Consider the following 23397-nt stretch of genomic DNA (forward strand, 5'->3'; position numbering starts at 1 on the left):
AATAAATAATTTTGGCAATCTCCATAACGGTTGTATTGAAAATAAATGAATGCTTACAAAAAAATCCAGCTTGGTCAGAAGAGAGGGCAGGAGAGGAAGGTGAGCGAAAGAAAGAGAGAAAGAAAGAAAGTGTCAAAAAAAACCCATCAGAGATAGTGAGCTAGAAAGAAAGATAGACAGATGCAAAGAAAACTATCCACTTCTTTAGTAATTCAGAATGTATGTACAGGACTCATCTCTGAATCGGAAAAAGCGCTCGTCTTTTTCAGCAGGTCCCCGCGGGCGCGCGCTTGTGTGTGTTCGTGTGAGAGTGCAATGTGGTCCGTAGCTTTAGTCCTGTGTTATACCAGTGTGTAGGACTTTGCGTAGGGGTTGTTGCTTTGTTTCAGGTGTCCCCTGGAGTCCAGCAGCGATTCCTGCGAGCTGCTGAGTTTAGCGGCCTGGGCCAGGTCGCCCGGCTCGCGCTGTGGCAGTGTGGAGGAGGATCCTGGCTGCCACTGCTGTACTGGCTCTCTGCTGGGGGGGCCGGAGGAGGAGGAGAGGGCGGACGAGGGGGTCTCAGAGGGCGTGGGGGCCAGCAGGGCCGGCCTCTTGGCTATTCGGCTCTTCTGCGGGTCCATACAAGTCTGTCCTGTGGCCTCCCGACCCGAAGAGGCCGCTCCCCGATTCAGCAGGAAGTCCATGCGTAAGTAAGGGGGAAGATGGACCAGTTCACCTCCTACGAGACAAGCATGAGTCGTGTTAGTTCTCAGAGATGAAATAAATCCTTTTGTTCACAATCAACATCTCGACCTTTTTATGATACGTTCAGTATTGAGTTTGGCCTTTGATAGTTGTGATAATTTACGATGTTATTAACAGGTTTTATTAAACCCTGTTATGACGTCCTGCCACTTAAATGATATATAGCAGTGCTGTATGTTAACTTTTTTTGCACAAAGCACCGGTGCTGCAGGAGTTTAAAGTTTTGAAGCACAGGCCAAACAGTTGTAGCACAACTTCAAGCACAAGTGAAGGTCATCGCATACATAGACAGGTAACTGAAAAAGGACATTAACATTATACAAATGGATAAAGAAGTGCCATATTTTATTTTTTTACCAAATTAATTTTTCAGAGTTCTGCATTTTTAATGCTTTATACAGTAGTAAATACATTTGTCCATAAAAATACTGTATATTATAGTTGTGTACCATAGTATATTTGAAACTATTTAATATTAAAGTATACACTATAGTGTTTGCTACAGTTTTTACATTTACTACAAGTAAATTATTTTATCATCTGGTTAAAAATAAGCAGACTTTTATTTTGACGGGTCCTCTTCAGTGTGTTTGACAGTAGCGTCACTCAAACAGTGAAATGCGTGCACAATAAAGTTCGATCAATTCTGTGGATGAAGTTCATGTGTTCATGTCCTCGTATGTCAAGCGACAGACAAATCCACGCAGAACAAGCAGATGACATATTTAAATAGTAGAATTTCGCTTTCGTGATTTATTCCATGTTTTCCCGCATCGCACAGACCGTCGGGCTCTAGATTGATTGACTCGATGCAAAAAGAATCGACGGTGGTGCACCATCAGTAAACCTCACACACGAACAAGCACAACAACAAACGCACTTCACACAAACAAGCTGCTCTGTCTAATGCACCTATCGACCTGTATCGCACGCGTGCTACACTATTAAATGTATTCGTAGCACAAACCGTAGCATGTGCGACGTAATGTTATACAGTATGTCCTACTGTACAAATAGTTTCCTTTTTTAAATGTCATTTTGAATTTACCCCTCTACAATTACATTGCAATGATACTTTATAAGCTCTGTTCCTGAACCTCCATCTTCAGCTTTTATGTATCCTTCTCAACTATACATTGATAATAGATAAACAATACGGCATGCAATTAACATTAAATACACCCAATTTTTTGTGAGAAATTTTTCAAATATTACATATTTGTACTTAACTGGTTTACATTTCTATTGAGCATGTCTCAATGCATTCTGGGATTGTCTTCTCTGCAAAACATAGAGTAGCCTACATTCAATAACGACTGTCTAGGTAGATAGCGGACTGTGAGAAAATAATCCCGTCTGAATTATTTAAATCTTTTTCCTTTATTTTGACTTTTTTAACCCTTTGCACTTCCATTTAATACATTTTGTCTTATTATCGTCAAAAAATTTGCAATTATACTACTGAAGTTAAAAAACCCAATAAACGTCATGTTAGACAATAGACCCTTTTAAGCATTATTATATTTGAAGAGTTTATTTCCAAAATGAGATAACTCAGATAACTGTTTAATTGGGTATTCCAATGTAATATCAGTCAAACTGCAGTTGGTTTGTTTTGATTCAAGCCATAATAACTCCAAAAATACAGCTAACTAACTTACTTTCTCTTTCAGTAAAATGAGTTGTGTTATGTTACTCCATGCGTTTGGCCCATTAAATAAGTGGCATCTGGGATATCGCGACAACGAGCTTGGACACGTTACTCTCATAATGAGGGGTGCAGTATTACACAAGACCTCTTCCAATAAGGATGGTGCTTTGAGTTCATATCAAATTCAATGGCACTATTGTGATGGTAAAGTGCTGTTTTGTATAGACAGACGACCACACGTGGGATGCCGTGCGCCCTTTTGGAACGCTGGCAGGTGATATCACTAACCGAAGGCTTCATGTGAGCGCACGACAGCACCCAGACGCATTCACAATGACACGGTAACGCTAAACTTAAACCTGTAACCCAAGATCAGCCCTGGGAGGGCCAGACGGTGGCCACGCTTGGCCCATTGATGCTAAAAGAACACGGCAATGTGTTTAGACAGCAGCTTTCTAGCTCGCGGCCTTCAACACAGCAACCGATAGCACATCAGAAGATTCAGAGCCGATCCTACACACAGATTATGCAGGTTGCGCCACCGGGGGCCCCCTTGAGTACCGAATCAAAAACACTATAATGTAAACAAGATGTTATTTTTATAACTTGCGGATGAATACTTGATATTAATTCTTCATTTGTTGAATTACTTTGGCATAATATGTCTCTGACATCGTGTAGTGCGTGGCAGGTAATGACAAGCATGTTTACACATGGCCATGGATATAAAATAACTATTCGCCTGTAGGGGAAAAACGCCAACAATGCGAAGTAGAAGAACAAGAAGGCATGTGTTTTATGTCAAAGTCTTATTTAGTTTTGCCAAATTATGCAAAGCCAGATTCACAAATTCAGTATTTATTCACAAGCATAAATTTGGTTTGACAATGGACGTTCGATAGTGTCAATTTAGGGACCGTCTCCAAAGTTACATAGGTTATTGATTAATATTCACGTTTCTAACTTCAAGCATTTAAAGGGAATGACACTGTACAGTGTTCATGTGAGTCTCAGCTATAATGAACACCACTGCAATCCACTGTTTGTTTGCCCATGATAGTATGTCATGTTTGTGTCATCACATTTAGAGAATTATTGATGTGTTTTCGTATGCTTAGCTTTCGTGGGTAAACTATATTTATCATGTTTTGTTTTTGTTGATCTTTCATTTGGTTAGTAAAAACACACCACATTTGTGTGTTAACTTTTAACAGCTAGATGGTTCCAGAATCACGCTTGACTTAAATAATGTGGTTTAATAATTATTTACCTTTTATTTATCAAAGTTTACAGTGTTGTTTATCTAAATTTAACCAGACAAGGGCCCCCACAAAGGTTTGCTTAGGGCCCCAAATGTCTAGGATCGACTCTGAGAAGAGTGACAGCTGAGTTGGTAAACTGCGGAAAAACAACACGCACACATAAGAAAACAAAGACAATACATAAAACACACATTTCTAACCTGTATGACTTTGATATTTTGAAGAACATTGGTCGCCGACCCATTTCTCAAAATATCTTCTTTTGTGTTTCGAAGAAAGAGTCATATACAGGTTTTGAACGACACGAGGGTGAATAATTACTTGTTGAAACAAGCTCTGGCAGACTGTTTTACGCTTACCTGGTCTGTGTGCTTTGGGCACGGCCATATTCATCACCCGGCTGGCGTCCTGTGGTTTCGGTGGGGAAGCGGTGAACCTGCAGATGCCCGACTCTGACGGTGTGCTGGACGTCATGCTGTCTGTGTAGTCGTTGGTGCCGGCCGTCATCTGTTCGGAGGACGTGTCTGAGATGAAGCACTCCGTGATCGTGAACTTGGCGTGTCGCAGCTGCTCCTCCATCTTGGCGTGTTCGTAGGCACGGGCCAACTCTTCGTACGTGGAAGAGGCACTTTCTGTAGACACCATGCTGCTGCGAGCCCGGTCTGTGAGAAGATGCACACCGTTTGTCAACACTTGGATGAGCATGTTTTGGTTTTCACCGAATAAAACGTTTCACTGTAGAAGACATTTATGAACCAACCCGATGTACAGTATGTGCTTGTGTCATTTGAGCTTTTTTATGATGTGATCTTCATTTATGTAACAGGTTAGTGTTTACCCGTGTCCTGAGAGGGACTGACGCTGTAGCTATCGCTCTCTTTGTCCACGGAGCCTGTGGCGCGGGGTGTGGGCAGCCTCCAGTCAGTCGTGAGAGTGTGTGATGACACGGGAGGGTGCGGACGGTTCAGGGTCCACTGGCTGGCGTAGCGGCTGCGTGTGGCTGGACCTGCTTTAGCCGTGCGGCGGGCAGTGGGGTCTAAAGTAACACATATATTCACAACTGATTCAAGATAACAGGTCTGCCCAAAGGCCATGATATAATACGATCACTACAAAGCATACTTATTTCTAAACAAACTCCACGTGTGCTAAACATGTACCGAGAAAGTACAAATTCTGTTTATTATATAGAGATTCATCTTTAACGACTTTTTGAAACGGTTAACAATGCTATAAGCTCCTGAAGTTGTTTTCACGGTTTATCTTCACTGTAAGGTCAATGACAATTATAACATGAAATAAAGACTTTTGAATCTTTATACACTGTATGTCATATTTGCAATATTCTGTATGTCCAGAACTGTTCTTGGCATCCCAAGAGAACATCCTTAAATCCTTCTGGAATAACACTCAAAAGGGTTTTAATGCTAAAAAGTTCATCAAAGTATTCGTGGTAACACTTTATAATAAGGTGCTATTAATAAATGCATTAGCTAACAATTAACTATTTTGTTTTACCTTTAGTTTTGTTTATTTGAGGAAATGCATTAACAAATAGCACCTTATTGTGGAAACCATTAGATACTGAAAGACTACATCTACATGGAAAGTACAACTACAATAAAAATAGTAAACACTATATTACCAAAGTACCTGAACTAAATCTGAATGATTTAGAAAATCAACCCATTGAAAAACTATAAAATAACTACTATGGCATAAAACAAATTGCAAACCGCAAGCCTCTGTCTTCTATTACCCATAGTTTTGATAAAGTTATGACATCATCAGTGAGGTCTGTATTATCCACGCACAGTACAGTCGGATCTCATCGGTTTCCTATCGTGAGTTGCATTAGTGAATCCACCTGAATCAGCACATTTGCTGAATGGATCTAATCACGACTCACTTTCATCAGTTCAGCGCCACTGAAGCCTTCAATGAGTAGACAACCCTGCTCTTGCACAGGTATTCCCTCCTGTGAACTCATTTCAAAGCATCTATCCAGGACTAAGACCTCAAGTATTATTTGTATGCTCATGCTGGAGCTGTTTTCAGGTTCACATACTTGCTAGAAGTGTGCACTTTAATTCCTAAGAAAGTACATACTTGTGTTGGTACGATATGATTAGCTCTTACTTGTACCAGGTCTAGCGTCAGAGACATCAACCAGTGGTCCAGTGGCTTGGGATAGAGACTGGTAGTGCACTGTGTGGGTGACGGTTGATGACTTCTGTTTAGATGTTTCGCCAAAGTCATTGTCCGTCAATAGAACTGTGGATCGGTCATCTGAAGGACACAGGTAACAGGTTCAAGCCCAGAAGACCGCTATAACATAAACAACGACTTTAAAGGCCATCGCAAGCGTACCGATTGTCTCCATAGTGTCCCTCTCCTCGATGAGCAGCTGAGCACGTGGGATATCGATGTGCATCCGAAGAGTCTGTTGCTGTTTGTTGACGGTGTCAGGGGTACGTGCGTTTTTACTGTAGATACACATCCAAAAATACGCAACATTACTCAATCGCTTCAACGGCCACGGACTTTTAGGGCAGTATCGTATTGGATATTTACCTCATTAACATTTCAGCCAGGCTTTTCGCATCTGTTTAACAATGAGAAATATATCAATCAAAAACATGAAGAGGAACTTCTACTGTGGTATCTATGGCACAAACATCTGATGAATTAAGGAACATCAACATTTCTCAGAGCTTAGATGGTTTATTCTGTTATGTGATGATAATACACACCTCGCAATCTCTTGAGTCTCTGTTCTCTCCTCCTTCTCCTCAACACCAGAAGAACAATGAAGACCATGGAGATAGCCACCAGAATGCAGATGATTGTGACCATCATCTTGAGTCCCTCATTACCCTGCCTGTTTTCTTGACTTGGGTCCACCGTCTTTGGCAATGGCGCGATTGTACCTGGAGATGGAACAAAGTTTGTGTGTTTACTACACAATCTTTATGTTTGAATCTGTGTTGAGAGTAACCCATTTCTGTCAGGAAAAAAATGGCGGTGTGGTTCTGTTCTGGGCAAACTCCCTGCCCATCCATGCAGCCAGCATGAATAAGAGCGGGGGGGGGGGCGCTATAACCCCCCCTTAGGGTAAACAGAACAAACAGATTAGTTCTTAACGACATTTAAGTGTAATACATAATTAAAATTAAACTCATGAAGAGACTTATGAAGAGGCATATCAGAAAGTCGAGTACTCGTTGTTTTGTAATGTGCTGTTGGAGGTGGATGAGGGTAGTTTGATCATGAGCTGAATGATCAGCTGCCGGAACTAATGCTATAGCTTGATTTAACATATATTTGTGATTTGGAAAATGTTTTGCAAATTCTTCCAAACATTAAATTATGACAACACTGGATTTGATCCTGGATGGTCTTATGAGAGCGATTACTCACTGCCGTCAACATTGAGAGTGGCAAACAGCACCCTTTTCTCCGCTGTCCCTGCGCTGTTGCCCACTCTCATCTGGAGCTCGTACCAGGTGGCCTCCTGAAGGTCGTACAGAACGTGGCTCTTGGTGAGGGAATCACGCTTTACCATGGTCCATTTCGTAGTGTCCACTGGCCGATACTCCAACGTGAAGGAGTCAATTGGACAGCCGCCGTTGTTCCAGCCAATCAGGTTGAGCTCCACGCGGGAAGAGTTGATACTGGAGAAAAGCTCATGGTCTTTGGCGAACTGTGGCTCTGATTAACAAATGAGATGTAATGTAATTCTAAGCTCAGTAAAAGTACATGCTATGTTGTGAAAATTGTGATTTTTTATTGACCGTACCTTTGCCGTGGGTTTTAGCCTCAATGATTTCACTGATTCGACCTGGACCGACCGCATTCTGAGCCGTCAGGGTAAACTTGTACCACGTACCACACTTCAGATTCTCAAGACGGTAAGATCGCTCACTCGGGCTGATGGAATAACTGCCCCATTCTTCACTGTTATCCTCAGAGTACTGCAGAATGTAGCCTAAACAGTGGACACCACTTATATTTACAGATTTGGCAGACACTTTTATCCATTGCATTTAAGCTATAAGTTTTTACCAAGATAAAAGATAAGAAGACCGGTGTGATAGTATTTATGACGTAAACTGTATACGAGTGCAGTCTAACCTCTGATGGAGCTTCCTCCATTGTCTCCAGGAATCCAGGACAGCGTTATTGAGGTGGTTGTGGTTTTGGTCACTGTGAGACGTGGCTGGTCCGGAGGCACTAAAATATTTTAAGAGTAAACGTTGAAACGAAAGAGCTCTCTGAATCATGAACATATCATATTATGATTATGTGATCTCAAATGCACCTTGAACCTGAAGGTTTAGCATGATCTCATCTGAACCCCAGTTGTTACTAGCAACGCAACTGTAATACCCAGAATCCTCTGCTTTTACTGTTCGAATAACAAAGCTGCCATTGGTGTGAGTGCTGCGACGACCATCGATGGAAACTGGAGCAGGTGTACCATTACTGCATGGAAATCACAATCAGCTTTATAGGAAAATAAACATCCAAGAAAAGACGTATCTTTTAAACAGAGGCTTGCAGCAACATGTGTGTGTAACCACTACAATCTTTCATTTAGAATTAACTTTTTTTAAATAAATGAAACATACTTTCCCTTCAGCCACTTGATGGTAGGAGGAGGATCTCCCACTGCTTTGCAGGGCAGGACAATATCTCTCATCCAGGGTGTGGTCACAGTGCCGCTAAATGTCAGGATTCGAGCAGGGGCTGAAAGAACAAACAGTGCTGTTAGGAAACCAACCCTTCTGTAAAATGTCTAAAGTGGTTGTGTCCCACACAAGTGAAATACAGAGTGCCACAGAGATCAGTGTTAGGCCCTTTTTCATTGTGTGTAGCTATTGGGAGGCATCTTCGGGCAACATGGAACCAGAAATCATTGTTATACCGACAATGCTCAACTTCGAGGCTCCTCACATTGAACCACACACCTCTTGAAACTCCTACATTTAAATCAATGTTTAAGTACAGTGTATGTTAGTAACTTAAAAGACTGCATTAGTGATAAATATCTTTCTCAGAATTCAAAATAGAATCATAAATATTTGGCTTCGAAACTCAAACAAAAAACATGCAAAAATACTGTTTGTTTGATTGATGGTTGTACCAATGCATCATGTTTATAACAACATTGGTTGCGGCTATTGTCAATGTTTATTAACCCAGCGTTATTTTACCAAAAGATTTACTAAATGACAACATCTGTTCTTTTTGAGGCTAAACTAATTCATGTTTTGAATACTTGATTATAACGCCGATTAATTATTGTCAATAAAATACATGAGCGGCATTTACGCTTATGGTTTTATTTGCTTCCTCTTTAACCATTGTGGACTTCTACATTCAACTTTCAAGCGGCCACATGCTCAATTCTGACCACTACAGTATGTACAGTACCATTGTCCCACATATACAACTGCAATCTGTGCAGAGTGACCGTTCCATCCATGTTAAACCTCACTAAGAACCGCTGCCGCCTCCAACCTTGCACCTCGTCGATAAAGTAATGATAAATCTTACAGTACAGCTCAAACTATACGATAAAATAATCTAGCTTTTATGGTTCCTCGTTAAAGGGATTTCTTTAAAGGGACACGCACTACTAAATGTCAAAGTACTTGTTTTGGCAACTCGTACCTTTAGATTGGGGCTCTACGGTGATGACTTCACTGCTGTTTCCCCGACCCGCAGAAGTCACGGCCACGACCCAGATGCTGTACTGCCAGTTCTGGTTCAGGTTGGTCAAACGCCGCAAATAAACATCGGGAGCAGCTTCAAACTCACTGTGCACCTGCAGCGGCAGACAAATAAAAGTGGATCTTAATGCTCCGTTAAGAATCTCTCCGTCTCAACATTTCAGGCTCTAATTTTTCAATAGCTAACTATGTGACGACTTCTAGCATCATTAAGGAAAAAGTCATTTGAAGGGTCCTACAAATGGTCTCTTAGACATTTTTGGGGTGCGCTTAACTGATATAATGTTAGATGGTATCATTTGTGTACGGGGTTTGAAGGCCTCACCGTGGGGTAGGGATTAGAGCAGAAGACGGTGTATTTCCGGATGATACCATTGAGCTTGAGTGGAGGCAGCCAGGAAACAAACACCACCGAGCTGGAGGCCGCAGCCGCCTTTACTCCAGCTGGAGGTCCAGGAACTGATTCATTAGGAGAAATACATTTCATTGTTATATTATTTATTTCAATATTTAAAGAATTAACACGATCCAACCCTTACGCCCTGCGTCTGCCGAGTATTCACATCTCAAACTAACACCAACAAAGTGTTAAACCTCTTCAGGAAGTCAACTTGAATATGGCTCTTTGCATTAAACTGTGAAACACGATTCAATCGGCATTGAATCTCACCGTCCTCTTTGGTACGAGTGAAGATCTGCTCACTACGGACTCCATCTCCAGCTCGAGTGAAGGCCAGCACCTGAATACTGTAGTTGGTGTATTTCTCCAGGTGTTCCAGCTCTAATGAAGGCTTGCTGGTGGTGATGTTTCTGATCTCTCCCAGCTCTGAAATACACACGAGTGAATTTAAATCATACGTTTCATTTCATATTCAGTGTCTGTAAACATTGTGTACTTACATAAGAAAATGCACATTTGTATTTAACGCATGCGTATAAATTAACATTTGTCGTTCCGTATAGGTTTAGAGCCTGGGAAGAGTGTCACTGCATTCAGTCCAACTTAAAAACATGCACGCATGCAACGCACACACGCGGTAGTTAAAGCTACATTGTATACAAAGTAGGTCCGAACTTATCATAAGCATTGTAACAGTTATGTATAAGCGTTGTAACACAGTGGCCAGCGTTGCTCGTCTCGCCCTTGATTCTGTGCATCGAGACTGCCTTATAGTACTTCAATTATTAATAGCTCTGCATTGCAGTCCGAGCATGGCCACCCATCATTTCACCGCATGTGCACGGCTCTCGACGAAAGACACAGGCATGAAGGACATGAAGCCAACAGGAAACCGACACTTACGGTTTCCTCCTCTAAAAAGAAACGAGCCACTCACTATAGCGCATTTATATCCCTTACATTTCTGAACATAGTTCACCCGAACATGAACATTCTGTCGTCTTTTACTCTCCCTCAGATTCCAAACCTGCATACAGGAAGATATCTGAAAGATTGACAAATCTCACCCCCCATTGACTCCCATTATATTTATTTTCCCCACTAATGGTGGGTGAGATCTGACATTCTTCCAAATTTCTTCCTGCGTGTTTAGAAAAACACGGGTGCAGATTTGGAACAATGTAAGGGTGAGTAAATGTTGACAGAATCTTCGTTTTTGGGGGAAGCATCCCATTAACACTGCCTGAACTCCACCAGAACAGCCACTGATAAACACACAAATGCAATATGATGTAATGCATTTCAATACTGTTTATATCCAACACTTTTAGTGATCTGTAAACCATATTCATTTCATGTGTTCAGACCAATTCTCTGGTACTGCTGTTTGCTGTATAGATGACAAAATATGGTAAAGTAAATATTTTAAGTAGTATAACAGTACTTTTTCATGCAAAGCAGCATATACAACTTTTACTGAAGACGATTTCTCTCTTTTCTCTTACGTTATGAAATTATAACTGCTTCAAACGGCAGTATCACGTGACCTAATTACTTGTTAGCTTAATTTAATATTATTGATGATTCTCTGAAATAATCATGGTCTTCTGTATATGTCTACTGGCCCCTGTTCTGCTCCTTCTAATTCTCTTCAAACGAAGCCACAGTGACTCCTGGTGGTTTGAAGACGAACTGCAGCACATGAATTGCACAGTATTGCACATGAAAGAAAATGCAAATATGAAAAAACAAGTTTACTGGCATGGTTTTTAAACATAGTATTATTAAGGTATTAGCGAAACTATTTTACAATGTTAATACCATGGATATGTATATGGTCATCTTTACTACTGTATACAAATACAAGTATCATAGCGTTATCCTCTTACGCTATAGCCACCACAGTTCATTTGTAAGTGTAAAGTTTCATGCTCGACCACATTGACAATCTGCGATTCAATATCTATTTTAACCTGACAATAAACAATTTGGTTATAGTGTCTTTACAGGAATAAGTACTGAGTTATATGTAAGGGATAATGTACAGGCAGCCAGTTGTTATCGCAGAGATATTGAAGAATAGGGCTTATTTCCTCCGCCTGCTTCTGCATTATCCCGATTATTACACATGAGAAAATAAGATTATATTTTATCAGCTCATTTTTACCAAATGCAGACTTTAAAAAAAAGTAAAAGACGTTTACTTTCGGGTTTTAAGGTAAAAAAGACGTTCAAATGTCACGAACAGGCAATTTGGTTGAATCATTTGTAAATATAATGTCATATATGTTATTAGAATACATATTTATATTTATTTAATTTGTCCAAAAACCCGTCAAAATGATTTGCCGCATCCTGGTCGCCGTGTGTTATTAGTTTCGAGAGCTTGTTATCTGGGAATAACGAACCTGCAAATATCGCGACTGGCCAATCAGAATCAAGCGTCCCAATGAGTCGTGTTATAATAACAACATGTTCTTTATTGACTGTAATAACTAAAATGTAATTGTTTTGAAATGATATTCTGAACTAATAATATGAAAATAAATGATTACCTAAAACACTTAATGTCTATTTATATACCAGGAAACATGAGAAACCGATATGAAGGGTGGGAGGAGCATACATTACGTATAAAAGGCACGAAAGCGTTCGAGCTACTGACCTCCATCGGGTAGGTTGGCCCAGAAGATGACACGATATCCCAGCAGCATGCCGTTGAGCGCCTCTTTAGGGAGCGCAGACCAGGACAGAGAGATGGTCTCTGGGGTGGTTGCTGTTGTCACAACGTTCTCAGGTGGGCGACTGGGCACTGCGAGCAAGCACAGAACACACAGATATAAGATATAATATATATTATACAGATATAAACACCTATCGTGTTTATTTTCTGTTCATAATGTACCTAAATGAGTATGAGTGATAGAAATGAGCTAACAGCATGCAGACACTCACCATCCTCGAGCGTTGTGATGGTGATCTCCTCTGAGGTCGGGCCCATGCCTGCCCGGTTCGCCGCTTGTACTCGCACCTCATACTGGGTGTACTTCTTCAGGTTGTCCAGTGTTATGGTTTCAACGTCTCCAGTGGTGTCCACGTTAATGGTGTTGTACTGGGGGCTGCCACCCGTCCCGTATTCCCGGTAGCACACTTGATAGCTTCGGATCAAACCATTCTGCAGGTGCTTATGGGGAGGCTGGACACAGAGGAGAGTAAATGGCAATGGTGCAAAACAAAGGGTCCAAAGTAGGTGCATACAACGTAAATACATGAATCCATCCTCAACGGATCTTGAGCTTTATTTTCAGAGGCACAGAAGATGACAGTATGCCCAAAATGCTATCAACAGTCTGTATAATATTTAAAAGTCCACCAGTACCTTCCACGTGACTTTGATGCTTTGCGAGGAGATTGCTTCCAGCTGCACATCTTGAGGAGGGCCATCGGGTGCTGAAACGATCACGTGCAGGTTAAACAGTGAGACTCGGACACTAGGGGGCGGCACAGATCGTAAAATGTCTGAAACATCCACACGGTACATGAGCCCTCAGAGTTACACATCAGCTGAAATGGTTCACACTCACGTGCTTCATCGGTGGTGATGGTGAGCTCGTTGCTCGGCCTGCTTTCTCCAATCTGGTTTTTGGCAAACATGCGAATGTTGTAGGTGGACGCAGGGTGGAGTTCAATGATGGTGGCCTGGTTCAGCTGAGGGGAGACGTCTTTGGTCATTTGAGATGAGGCCCATGAAGCTACGGGACAGAGGAAAAAGACAAATAATGTCTAATGAAGCGGCGAGAGCCATATTTAGTTATTTATGTATTGCAGCGTACCGTATTAATGAAGCTGTCAAACCAAATAGTAAGAAGTCAACCCACATTTTATTCAGACAGTTTATTCGGCGTGGTTTAGAAAACAGTAAATATGACAAATTCGTCTTGATGATGTCAGATAACTTTGATAGAATGGTGTGTATTACTTAACAGTGCTTATTTTGTTCAATCTGTGGTGTAAAACAAAAAAAAAACACTTGAGCAAAACACGCTTTTATAAAAATAATTGATAACTTGGTCTCAAATTGATATCAATTTTACTGGTAGTCCACTGAAGGAAGAATCTTTGGGTATAATATGTCACAGTTGACTTTATTTTGCTATCATCACTTACATTAATGAACTTCAGTGTCCTGCAACAACTAGTAAACATATGAAGAGTTTGGTTTCAAAAGGAGATAACTCATTTTCAAAGATCTCCAAACTCTTGTTTTTTATTATGTTATCATGTTTTTGTTGTGTTTAATCTTGTTTTGTTATTATGGCTTAAATCAAAACCAACCAGCTGCAGTTTTCATTGATATTAAATTGAATACACAATAAACAAAACAAGGTTTTTGGAAATTTGAAAAAATATTTTTTATATATATATATATCCAGTGTCTGAATAATTTTTGATTTGACTGTAATTACTCCAGTATACTTCAATATTATGTGCTATAATCTATAGTAAATTTATAAAATTTTAGTAAAACTCTAAGACTCTGTAATTTATTCACAGTATTTACTTTGGTAAATAAGACACTAAAATACTACATCTAAACATTTGACTTTGGGTAATTGTATAGTATATGATAGTATTCTTTCATTTAGGAAACTTTCAATATTATCAAATTCATAATTATAGTTGTATATGCCATTTGGTACATATTTGACATACATTGTGCTAACAGGTGTGGTAAAACCTATTTGCGTTACCGTTTAATACGTTAGATTAATAAAGAAATAATTAATAAAAATGTGCAACTTAAACTTATGTCCAGTCATATTCCCAATCATATATATTCTTCTTAATTCACAATATCAATGTGTTGCATTGCTTAAAAATCACCATAGTAATTCAAAACAGTTAGCAGTTCTTTAGGAGTATTGTAATATATTAACATTTTTGCATTTAGCAGACGCTTTTATCCAAAGTGACTTACATTGCATTATCCTATACATCTACACATAGGTATCTGCAATCCCCTGGGATCCAACACACAACCTTGAGTTGTTAACACAATGCTCATACCACTGAGATACAGGAAACACAAACGAATGACGTCACAGTATCCCACCTGATTTGTTCTTATAGTTGATGTCATATCCTGTTATAGGACTGTTGCCATCAAAGCCCATTGTCCAGCGAAGGGCAATGGTCCGATCCTTCACCTCTCGGATCTCAACCTCAGGAGGGTCCGGACGATCTTTGGAGGAATGTTTTTAGGGTGAACGTCAACAGACAACATATTTTGTTGCCCAACATTTGAATCTACGCTATCATTCTAAAATATATATATAAATATATTAAAAGAGGATTTGTAGGTGAAATGAATTGACGTTAGTTTCATCGTTTCTAAAGAAAAAAACAAACACAAACTTTACCTTGTACTATCAACTGAATGATTCCCTTATCTTCACCATAGGAATTGATCGCAATGCAGGAGAAAAATCCAGAATCTTCTCTTATGGTGTGTAAGATCTGTGGGCGATGTTGCAATGTATGTAAATGTTTATGGTCTTTCGGGAATTCAAAGAATTCAACACACCTACATATATTATATATGTTTTTTATATGTAGACACGTTATTCTAAATACAATGAAAAGAAACCTAGATAAACTTCTTCCACTGAGACGTTCATTATATGTCACCACTTTTTCCATTGAATTGAACCTTATTTTAAAACATCATGTCTCTCTCTAAAACTATTCAAGTGAAATGAGCTGCAATCCATATTTAATGTAAGGGAGACAAACACGAGCTATCGAGAACCCGTCAGAAAATCATGTCTGTCAGGGCATCTGGACCAGGACAACATTAATATGTCACAGAAATGCATTGCCGCCGGAAGCGAGTGGCGTCTTATAGCTCACCTGCAGGGTGGATATGACCTCATCGCCCACTTCTTTCACATTTACCACGTAGCGGCTTGTGTCTGGGTTGATGATATGAGATTCCTTTTCCCAGCGAACCTTGATGGGCTTTTCACCATGAGCAGTGCAGCTCATCTCAGTCATGTGACCCTGTTCTGCTCGGGTCGTGTTAGGGTAAGATGTGATCATGGCAGGGACTGAGGAGACAAAGAGATGTATGAAATGATATTCATTTACGTAAGAGATTTATACTGTAACATCATCCCTTTACATTTAAACATTAACATTTAAACGGCAAGGTCTCATATAGATTATTTCATCGAACGCATACGCGTCTGACCCCTAGTTAACTTTTGGTTTGAGTTTCTAATAATGTAAATATTTATATTTAATTTAATTTATGTTAATATTAATTTGTATTATTATTTTCTTGTATATTAATATTGTTAAATAAACGATTTGTTGAATTTTGTTGTATGTTCATTTGATTAAATAAACAATTTGTTGAATGTGTCCTGTAGTTCGGTCACGGTTAAAGAAAGCGTACGGTACGTTGACATCTAGTGGTTGATCTTGGTATCGCAGAGTCTAAATTCAAAATATTGGAGAGACAAGTTTAGCCAAGTAACGCTTCTTCTGGGTTTCTATTAATTGTTATCTGAAATAATCTACAGGCGCTTTATTGTTTGTGAATGTGCACCGGAAGTTCAGTCGGGGTCACAAAAGTGCGCATGAGCAGTAATGTTTGTTTATATTGTTAAGATGAAACAGTCTATAGCCTCTACAATGCAGGCTTCTTTGATAAAGAAATTGGCTAAATGAAGATTTCATTTGCAAAAACATAAAATTATTACTTTTTTAAATTGTGCCTTCCAGTTAATATCAATTTAACTGCGGTTGTGTTGTTTTGATTAAGTAATAATAACTCAATAAAAACATGATAACACAATAAAATAGACACGATGTATGAACACATGAGTGATCTGTTTTTGCAAACTCTTCAAATGTAAAATCAAAACATCTGGACACATTATGGTTAATTTACTTACAATAAAACAATTATACTACATAAAAATATGACATTGTATTATTTAATTTCATTTTTTTCAATAACAGTTAATGAATATTAATATTTGTCAGCTTCTTTCTAAAACGATATACTGTAGTTCTCCAGACTGAGATAACAAAGGCAAAGTAAAACCAAATTGTTCGCACTGAAAGGGCAGATAAAAAAGAACTCAGAGACAAGGCACAGGCCCGTTTCATCCCCTCACTGTCTGAAACCCTGTTACCCTGGAGCAGTGAGCATCTCTCTCTCTCTCTCTCTCCAGCAGACACGGCTATGATTAAATCATGAGCACACTTCGATTATTCATATAGATCCTTCTGTTTGTCTCACTCAGCGATAACAGCACCAGTGACATGGGTGTGCATGAATTAAAATCAGCCAATCAGCATCCTCCGGCGGTAAGATGGTATAGACGGTTTCATCTTAAGAACATAAACAAACGTTACGCACTTTTGTGACCCCAACAGAACTTCCCATTCACAAACAATAGAGCACATGTAGATGTTTTCTGATAACAAGCACAAGAAACCCAGAAGAAGCGTTACTTTGCTAAACTTGTCTCTCCAATATTTTGAATTTAGACTCTGCGATACCAAACTCAACCACTAGATGTCAATGTACCGTACGCTTTCTTTAAATGCGACCAAACTACAGGACACATTCAGCAAATTGTTATATAATAGCAAATTATAATATAATAGTTATATGATTAGACACTAGCCCAACACAAACCGGAACGGTTTATAGCATGTGACGTTATGTTGTGCAGTGGTCGAGTTACTACTCGTTGCATTAATACTACTACATTATGTTTATAATAGTTCTCATGTTTAATACCTCTCATCCAATCATATTTAAGGACTGGAACCAACTGTTGAATAATAAAATGACCATGACAGAGAACGGTGGGCTGGTGGAGTTAAGTGTGGTGCAAGGTGACGGAAGCTGACATGATCAAGAGTGTCATACTCAGGGCTGTAAACGTTTTACCCTCATCTCTTATTTACTTACAAGCCTTCGCAGCTTGTCATACGAAATCGTTAATTCATTTCTTTGGATTTTTAGTTGAGTACATTAAACGTGTATATTTTTAATAGGCTCGAAATGTCACAGAAATAGTTTTTTTCTAAAGATTGACACCAGCACTGATGTGAGGACTGAAGGATTTGGGTATAAACATCTGTGATGTGTGACAGGTGAAAACAACAGAAAAGATTCACATTGAAGCAATACAACAGTACACTGTTAAAAACATTTTTACATGAAATGAACAAAAAAAGTAATTTTAATGTTTGATTTATATGTATTTTGGAAAAAACAGTCAAAAACCGTAAAATTACAGAAAAAGACAACACATTTACAAGAAAAATTGGGGGACATTTTAAATTAAAGTTTATTTCTGGCGTCCCAGAAAGATTTTTTTTTCACAGTTTATTTTTTAAATACGGTAATAATCTTAAATTTACAGGAAAAGACCCAAAAGTTACAAGAAAAATGTGGGGAAATTAAAATGATACATGAAAAGCCTGTTATTTTACATTTTAAAATAGCTGCCAGGAAAATTCATTTTTTAACAAGATACATTTTTTTACAGTTTCTTTTTGAAATACAGTAAAAAACTGTAAGATTACAGTTTCCAAGAAAAAAACAAGAAAACAATTAAATATTTATCCTTATATCCTGTAAAAAATACTTTATGGTACATTTCTGTTACAGAAAATGTCATTTTTTATTTGTATTTAGGAAATGTTTTTGTGCGTTTATGTGTCTTGTCATGCTGTCAGTCTTTCACATTGCTGTTGGATGACTCTGTCACACACTTGAATCTGAATGACCACAACAAGTCTATAAATGCTGATTAATAAAAATAGGAATTGTCTTCAGATCTTTTTCTTTGGCTTTACTGTACCTATTTATGCAAAACATTCAGATATCTATGCAAATAATGTAAACATATTATTATTTGCTAGATCTTTGCTAGACATCAGCAGTTAAAAATGAAGTTCTCGCGACATTGCTTTTTATCGTGCATACTTCGCACATTAAACAAACAGAAAATATCCTATGGGCAAAATGAATGGGATTCCTATTTTGAAAAGCGTGTTAACTACTGTATGCGTTTCTTCCAACATCGTAGAAGACATTAAAATAGCATCCAAGTTCTCCTTTTGAAAATTCACCTTAGTACATGACCAAAGCAGTGCGTATAATCTCATTTAAAGTGTTGAAGTCAGCAGCAGAGGTGCTCCCGGCGAGAGCGGCTCTAAATGGTATTCCCATTACAGCTTAGTTGATGTATATTTTTAATATCCAGCAATATTACAGTCTTCTGTAATAAAGAGAGAGAAGGGAGCGCTGATGGCAGTTATAACTGCACATCAAACAGAATCTCCCTTCATTCATTTCAGCAGCCATAGAGCAGCACATAACTATTATTAAACAAACCGGGCAAAGCCACGGGGAGAAGGGAAGGTTGATATTCACGACAGCGTCTGAGTAACTGTTGTCTTCTTACAAACACGGTACACAGATGGTGTCATCCTATAAAGTGGTGATTTTGAACGCATGGTTTTCATGCCTCAAGAAAGGTAACAGGGTGATCTTTTTTACAGATATTAATAGCTTCACGCTCACAGACACTGCAAGGTTCTTATTAGAAAAAGAATTAAATGCTGCTACAAATATTCGCTTTTAATAATCAATCGTTTTGCAAAAACACTAAAGGCAACAGGTTTGAAGGTTTATTTCTACTTCCTACTGTCAAACACGGGAGATTCAGTAGTTTAATTTAGTGATTTACTATAAGAGGTTGTGCTTCTTACAGCGTTGATGCATAACCTTAGGACACAAAACAAGCAATACGCTATTTCTTGCATATATAAAAAAAAATTGGAATTTAAAGGTCCGGTGTATGAAATTTAGCAACATCTAGTGGTGAGGTTGAGAATTGGACAATTCCGTGATAACATCGACCTTACCATGAAGAAATTAAGGTTTTACCAAAGGTTTTTACTATGCTAACAGCACAGATGTCAACATTTGGTGGTTTAAATACCCATGTGATATCTCTCTTCAAGTTTTATAGCATTTTAGTGCTTGACTTTAGTAAGTGCCATTTTCATGATTGTCTCATCCATAACGCTACATATTCCTCATAAATGTGAAACATGAAAATTAAAATAAAGTAACTATTTTAGGCAATCTTTCTTCATTTCAGAAATCCTACAAAGTTTGACGTCTCCGATCCATAACGCATATTCATTTAGCTTTTTTAAACGAGAAAATGTGTTCACAGACTTCAATATATTCGTAAGAAAAAGATTCTCTGAGCATTTTTATAACGCAAAATGTCACGTCCATAACGCTGGAATTGCCCAATTGCAACCAACGGCGTCCCTTTCGAAGCACAACGGTGGCTGACACAGAACTAAGATGCTGTTACGTTTTCGCTTCTTTGCTGAAGGAGATAAAACATTTACAAAACACGCCCTGTAGAGCAGTTTGTCCCTTTAGGGCTACTGTAGAAACAACATGGCCAATTCCATAAAGGGGACCCGCGGTGTATGTAGAAATAGCTCATTCTAAGAAAATAAAAACGTAACGTTTCATTCACATCTGAAGACAAAGTTATGTATATTATATTGCATTTCTGTCAATACTTCCTCAAAAAAATTTACCTTTAAATTATTTTATTATGTGAGAAAAAAGAAAAGGCAGAATGATAGACAAGAAGTGTCGAAAATGGAAAGCGGAACTGGTACACGGTCAATATTCAAAAATAGTGTTTCAGAAAAAAAGACCTAGAATTGGTCGAAACGAACCCCGCGCTAAAAGCTGCCGTGCTTTCGCATTATTTACAGCGGTTATTTAAAACACAGCTATTGTTTCTGCATAATCAAACAACAAAGGAGCAACAAATGCAAATAACATCCAGACACAGAGTGACTAAGAAAATGACACACACAAACAATAGATTAGTCAAACTGTGGCGAGTATGTAGCCTTTAATGGCTTTTATTGTCCGTTCAATGAAGCATTCAAAAGCGCTTTAGAGAGATGCCAGGGTTAAAAGGCATGAAATATGATCGTCAGATAGTGCAGCGGAGACTCATAATGGAGACTGAAGAGTCAAAGCCCTGTGAGCCAAAAATAGGGCAAATATTTAGATTTTCCTATAGCATGAATTACAGTAAAACTGCCTGAGCTGTAATCACGGATCATTTCAATTCTTCCAGTGCTTACACAGCAAGCAAGCAAGCGGTTTGGACCAGCATTTATGGCTGGGTGGGTATTTAGCTGTGATAACTCCATTTGCGTTTTCCACTTTGATGGCCATGTTGAATATGATTAGTGTGTATAGTGTATTATGCTGTGTGAATGTCGAGGCTTCAGCCGCATCTCTGGGTGTACATAATCCATTTCAGCCCTCATTTTATCACCGGTACGGGGGCACCCTGGGAAACTAGGACACGTCGTCACCTCGCCACGCCTGAGTGGTCCATCTACCCCGTTCTCTCTCACAAACAGACACAGACACACACACACACTCATCTTGGCTTCGCTGTGCAGGACGACAGAGTGAGGTATATTGTCTGGGATGGGAGGGGCAATGCTTGCATGTGTGGAGTGCAGCAGGCTGCCATGCTAAAGCAATTCCCCCTTTATCGTGCACAATTGGTCACAGTCTGAGAATGTGCTGTGTGATACTAAAGGCAAGGGAGCGTCTCTGAAGCAATACATGGAAAAAGAGGCCACATAATAAAGATATAAAGGAAAATAATAGGAAAAAAGTAGGGCTGCCAAACGATTAATCGCGATTAATCGCTTCCAGAATAAAACTTTATGTTTATATCATATATTTCTTGTATACTGTGGATATACATTTTGTAATTATAAACACTTATAAATACAAAACTATTATGTACAGTACACAGACAAATCTTATGTAAACACAAACTTTTATTTTGTACGCGATTAATTGTGATTAATCGTTTGACAGCCCTAGAAAAAAGTCTTCTTTAAAAGTCATTATTAAAACCGTGCAACCATGCATGCAAGCTGTCTCATTTCATCACATATTCAATGTTGAACTGATTTTAAAATACATGAAAAACATTAGTATTGTGTTTAATCGTGAATGTGAACTCCAAATCTGCAAACATCACATCTTTGCTATTTTGTCCCAATTAAATTTTCTGTAAATTAAATGCATATAAAAACAACATGTCCATTTGGATCCCAATAGAAGTATTAGCAGTATTTCACAGAAAGAAACAAAAAGGATCAATTTACTTAAAGATATACCTATGAATTCACAAACTGAACTACGTGAAAGATTGAAATCATAATGAAATGAATGGTTCAATCTAACTTTGATGATCTTTCGGTTTTGCATCGATGCAAAGAAGCTTAACAGTAAAAATTACTTAAGATTGTAAGGGACAAAAGTAAAACCAGAATGTTGTATATAATGTACATTGACTAAACTATCTGATAATATTTCTTTGTAGGTTTGTAATCGGACAGGTGTATTAATAGTGCTGTTGAGCAAGTGTGTGTATCATGATTTCAATACTAACTGTAAACACAGTTGTCTGCAAAATAAAAGACTGTGAAAGACCTCATTGCTCAGAAAGGTATATGGATAACGTTTTCACTATGACCTTGCACAGTGTCTTTCAAATTCTGGGTAGTTTAAAGTTACTAATAATCACTATTATCCGTCATTCAACGATTGAACTCGCTGGTTAACCACCAGAGTACGATGCATCGTTTGAGAAACTAACTAGCAACTCACGACAGTTTCCCGAAAACATAGTAACTTTGTGGCACATCTGTCGCTTGAACACACGCTGGTTTAACGACATAGTTGATGACGTCACATAGGTGGTGGAATATTGAACTCAATCATAAGTTTCCTCCTACGTACCTACGCCCAGGGATTCCCCAGGGTCCAAGAGCAACCCAACATAAAAAAACACTTCTTTTGTCTTGACAAACTAAAAGATGTCAAATTGAATTTGTATATTTAGAATGATGGACATTGAATGCACTGCATGTTGCTTGCTTAGTTTGCTTAAAGCTTGATGTATGTAAGTCTACGTGTTATAATGCGATGCTTCTAACCACAGCTGTAGTTCCAACCACGCGACTTTGCGATGCTGCGATTCATCGTTGGAACCATTGTTTCGGGAAACACTTGAATCGTTGAACTATGCTGGAACGTCGGATCTTGCGACCATAGTTGACTAACTATGCTTTTGGTAAAAACACACCCTAGATTGATTCTAGGGTTTCCCTCTATTTCCCCAAAAGACTTACACGACTACTTTGTAATGAAAGCACCAGTTTAAAGATGCTGTTTGCATAGTCACTTGACAACCCTCTCTCGCTCTCTCTTTTCTCTCCATCTCGCTATTCCTTTAATTTCCTAGAATCTAGATATGTGCTGATGCTCAGGTTAAAGTGAAGTGACATAATATGAACATGAATGGTACCGCTTTCTGCTTTCTTTTTTCCTGATGGACATAAATGCTGTGTGGTGGGTTTAATGGAGGGGATGCAGGTCTCTGCCTGCTCAACAAATAAACAGTTCACCAAGGAACACAATACTGTACACACAGCAGT

The 23397-nt window shown here is 38.8% G+C and overlaps 1 protein-coding gene across 1 annotated transcript in view; it reads right to left on the reverse strand.

Moving 5' to 3' along the window:
- The window catches only part of dscamb (Down syndrome cell adhesion molecule b), a gene marked incomplete at its 5' end in the record, with an annotated part of 95545 nt that continues 72148 nt past the window's right edge, over positions 1 to 23397 (reverse strand). The window contains 22 exons of the mRNA XM_079481533.1: positions 1 to 715; positions 4017 to 4319; positions 4496 to 4693; positions 5797 to 5946; positions 6028 to 6143; positions 6232 to 6262; positions 6411 to 6587; positions 7078 to 7368; positions 7457 to 7645; positions 7792 to 7890; positions 7979 to 8142; positions 8289 to 8406; positions 9334 to 9487; positions 9718 to 9851; positions 10063 to 10218; positions 12458 to 12604; positions 12748 to 12988; positions 13172 to 13242; positions 13377 to 13544; positions 14906 to 15034; positions 15213 to 15309; positions 15703 to 15899. Of these exons, the coding sequence (XP_079337659.1) occupies positions 342 to 715; positions 4017 to 4319; positions 4496 to 4693; positions 5797 to 5946; positions 6028 to 6143; positions 6232 to 6262; positions 6411 to 6587; positions 7078 to 7368; positions 7457 to 7645; positions 7792 to 7890; positions 7979 to 8142; positions 8289 to 8406; positions 9334 to 9487; positions 9718 to 9851; positions 10063 to 10218; positions 12458 to 12604; positions 12748 to 12988; positions 13172 to 13242; positions 13377 to 13544; positions 14906 to 15034; positions 15213 to 15309; positions 15703 to 15899 (3704 nt within the window). The 3' untranslated portion in view covers positions 1 to 341. The remainder of the gene's footprint in view (positions 716 to 4016; positions 4320 to 4495; positions 4694 to 5796; positions 5947 to 6027; positions 6144 to 6231; positions 6263 to 6410; positions 6588 to 7077; positions 7369 to 7456; positions 7646 to 7791; positions 7891 to 7978; positions 8143 to 8288; positions 8407 to 9333; positions 9488 to 9717; positions 9852 to 10062; positions 10219 to 12457; positions 12605 to 12747; positions 12989 to 13171; positions 13243 to 13376; positions 13545 to 14905; positions 15035 to 15212; positions 15310 to 15702; positions 15900 to 23397) is intronic.

The sequence above is a fragment of the Barbatula barbatula genome (assembly GCF_947034865.1).
Source record: "Barbatula barbatula genome assembly, chromosome: 19".
Lineage (NCBI taxonomy): Eukaryota > Metazoa > Chordata > Actinopteri > Cypriniformes > Nemacheilidae > Barbatula > Barbatula barbatula.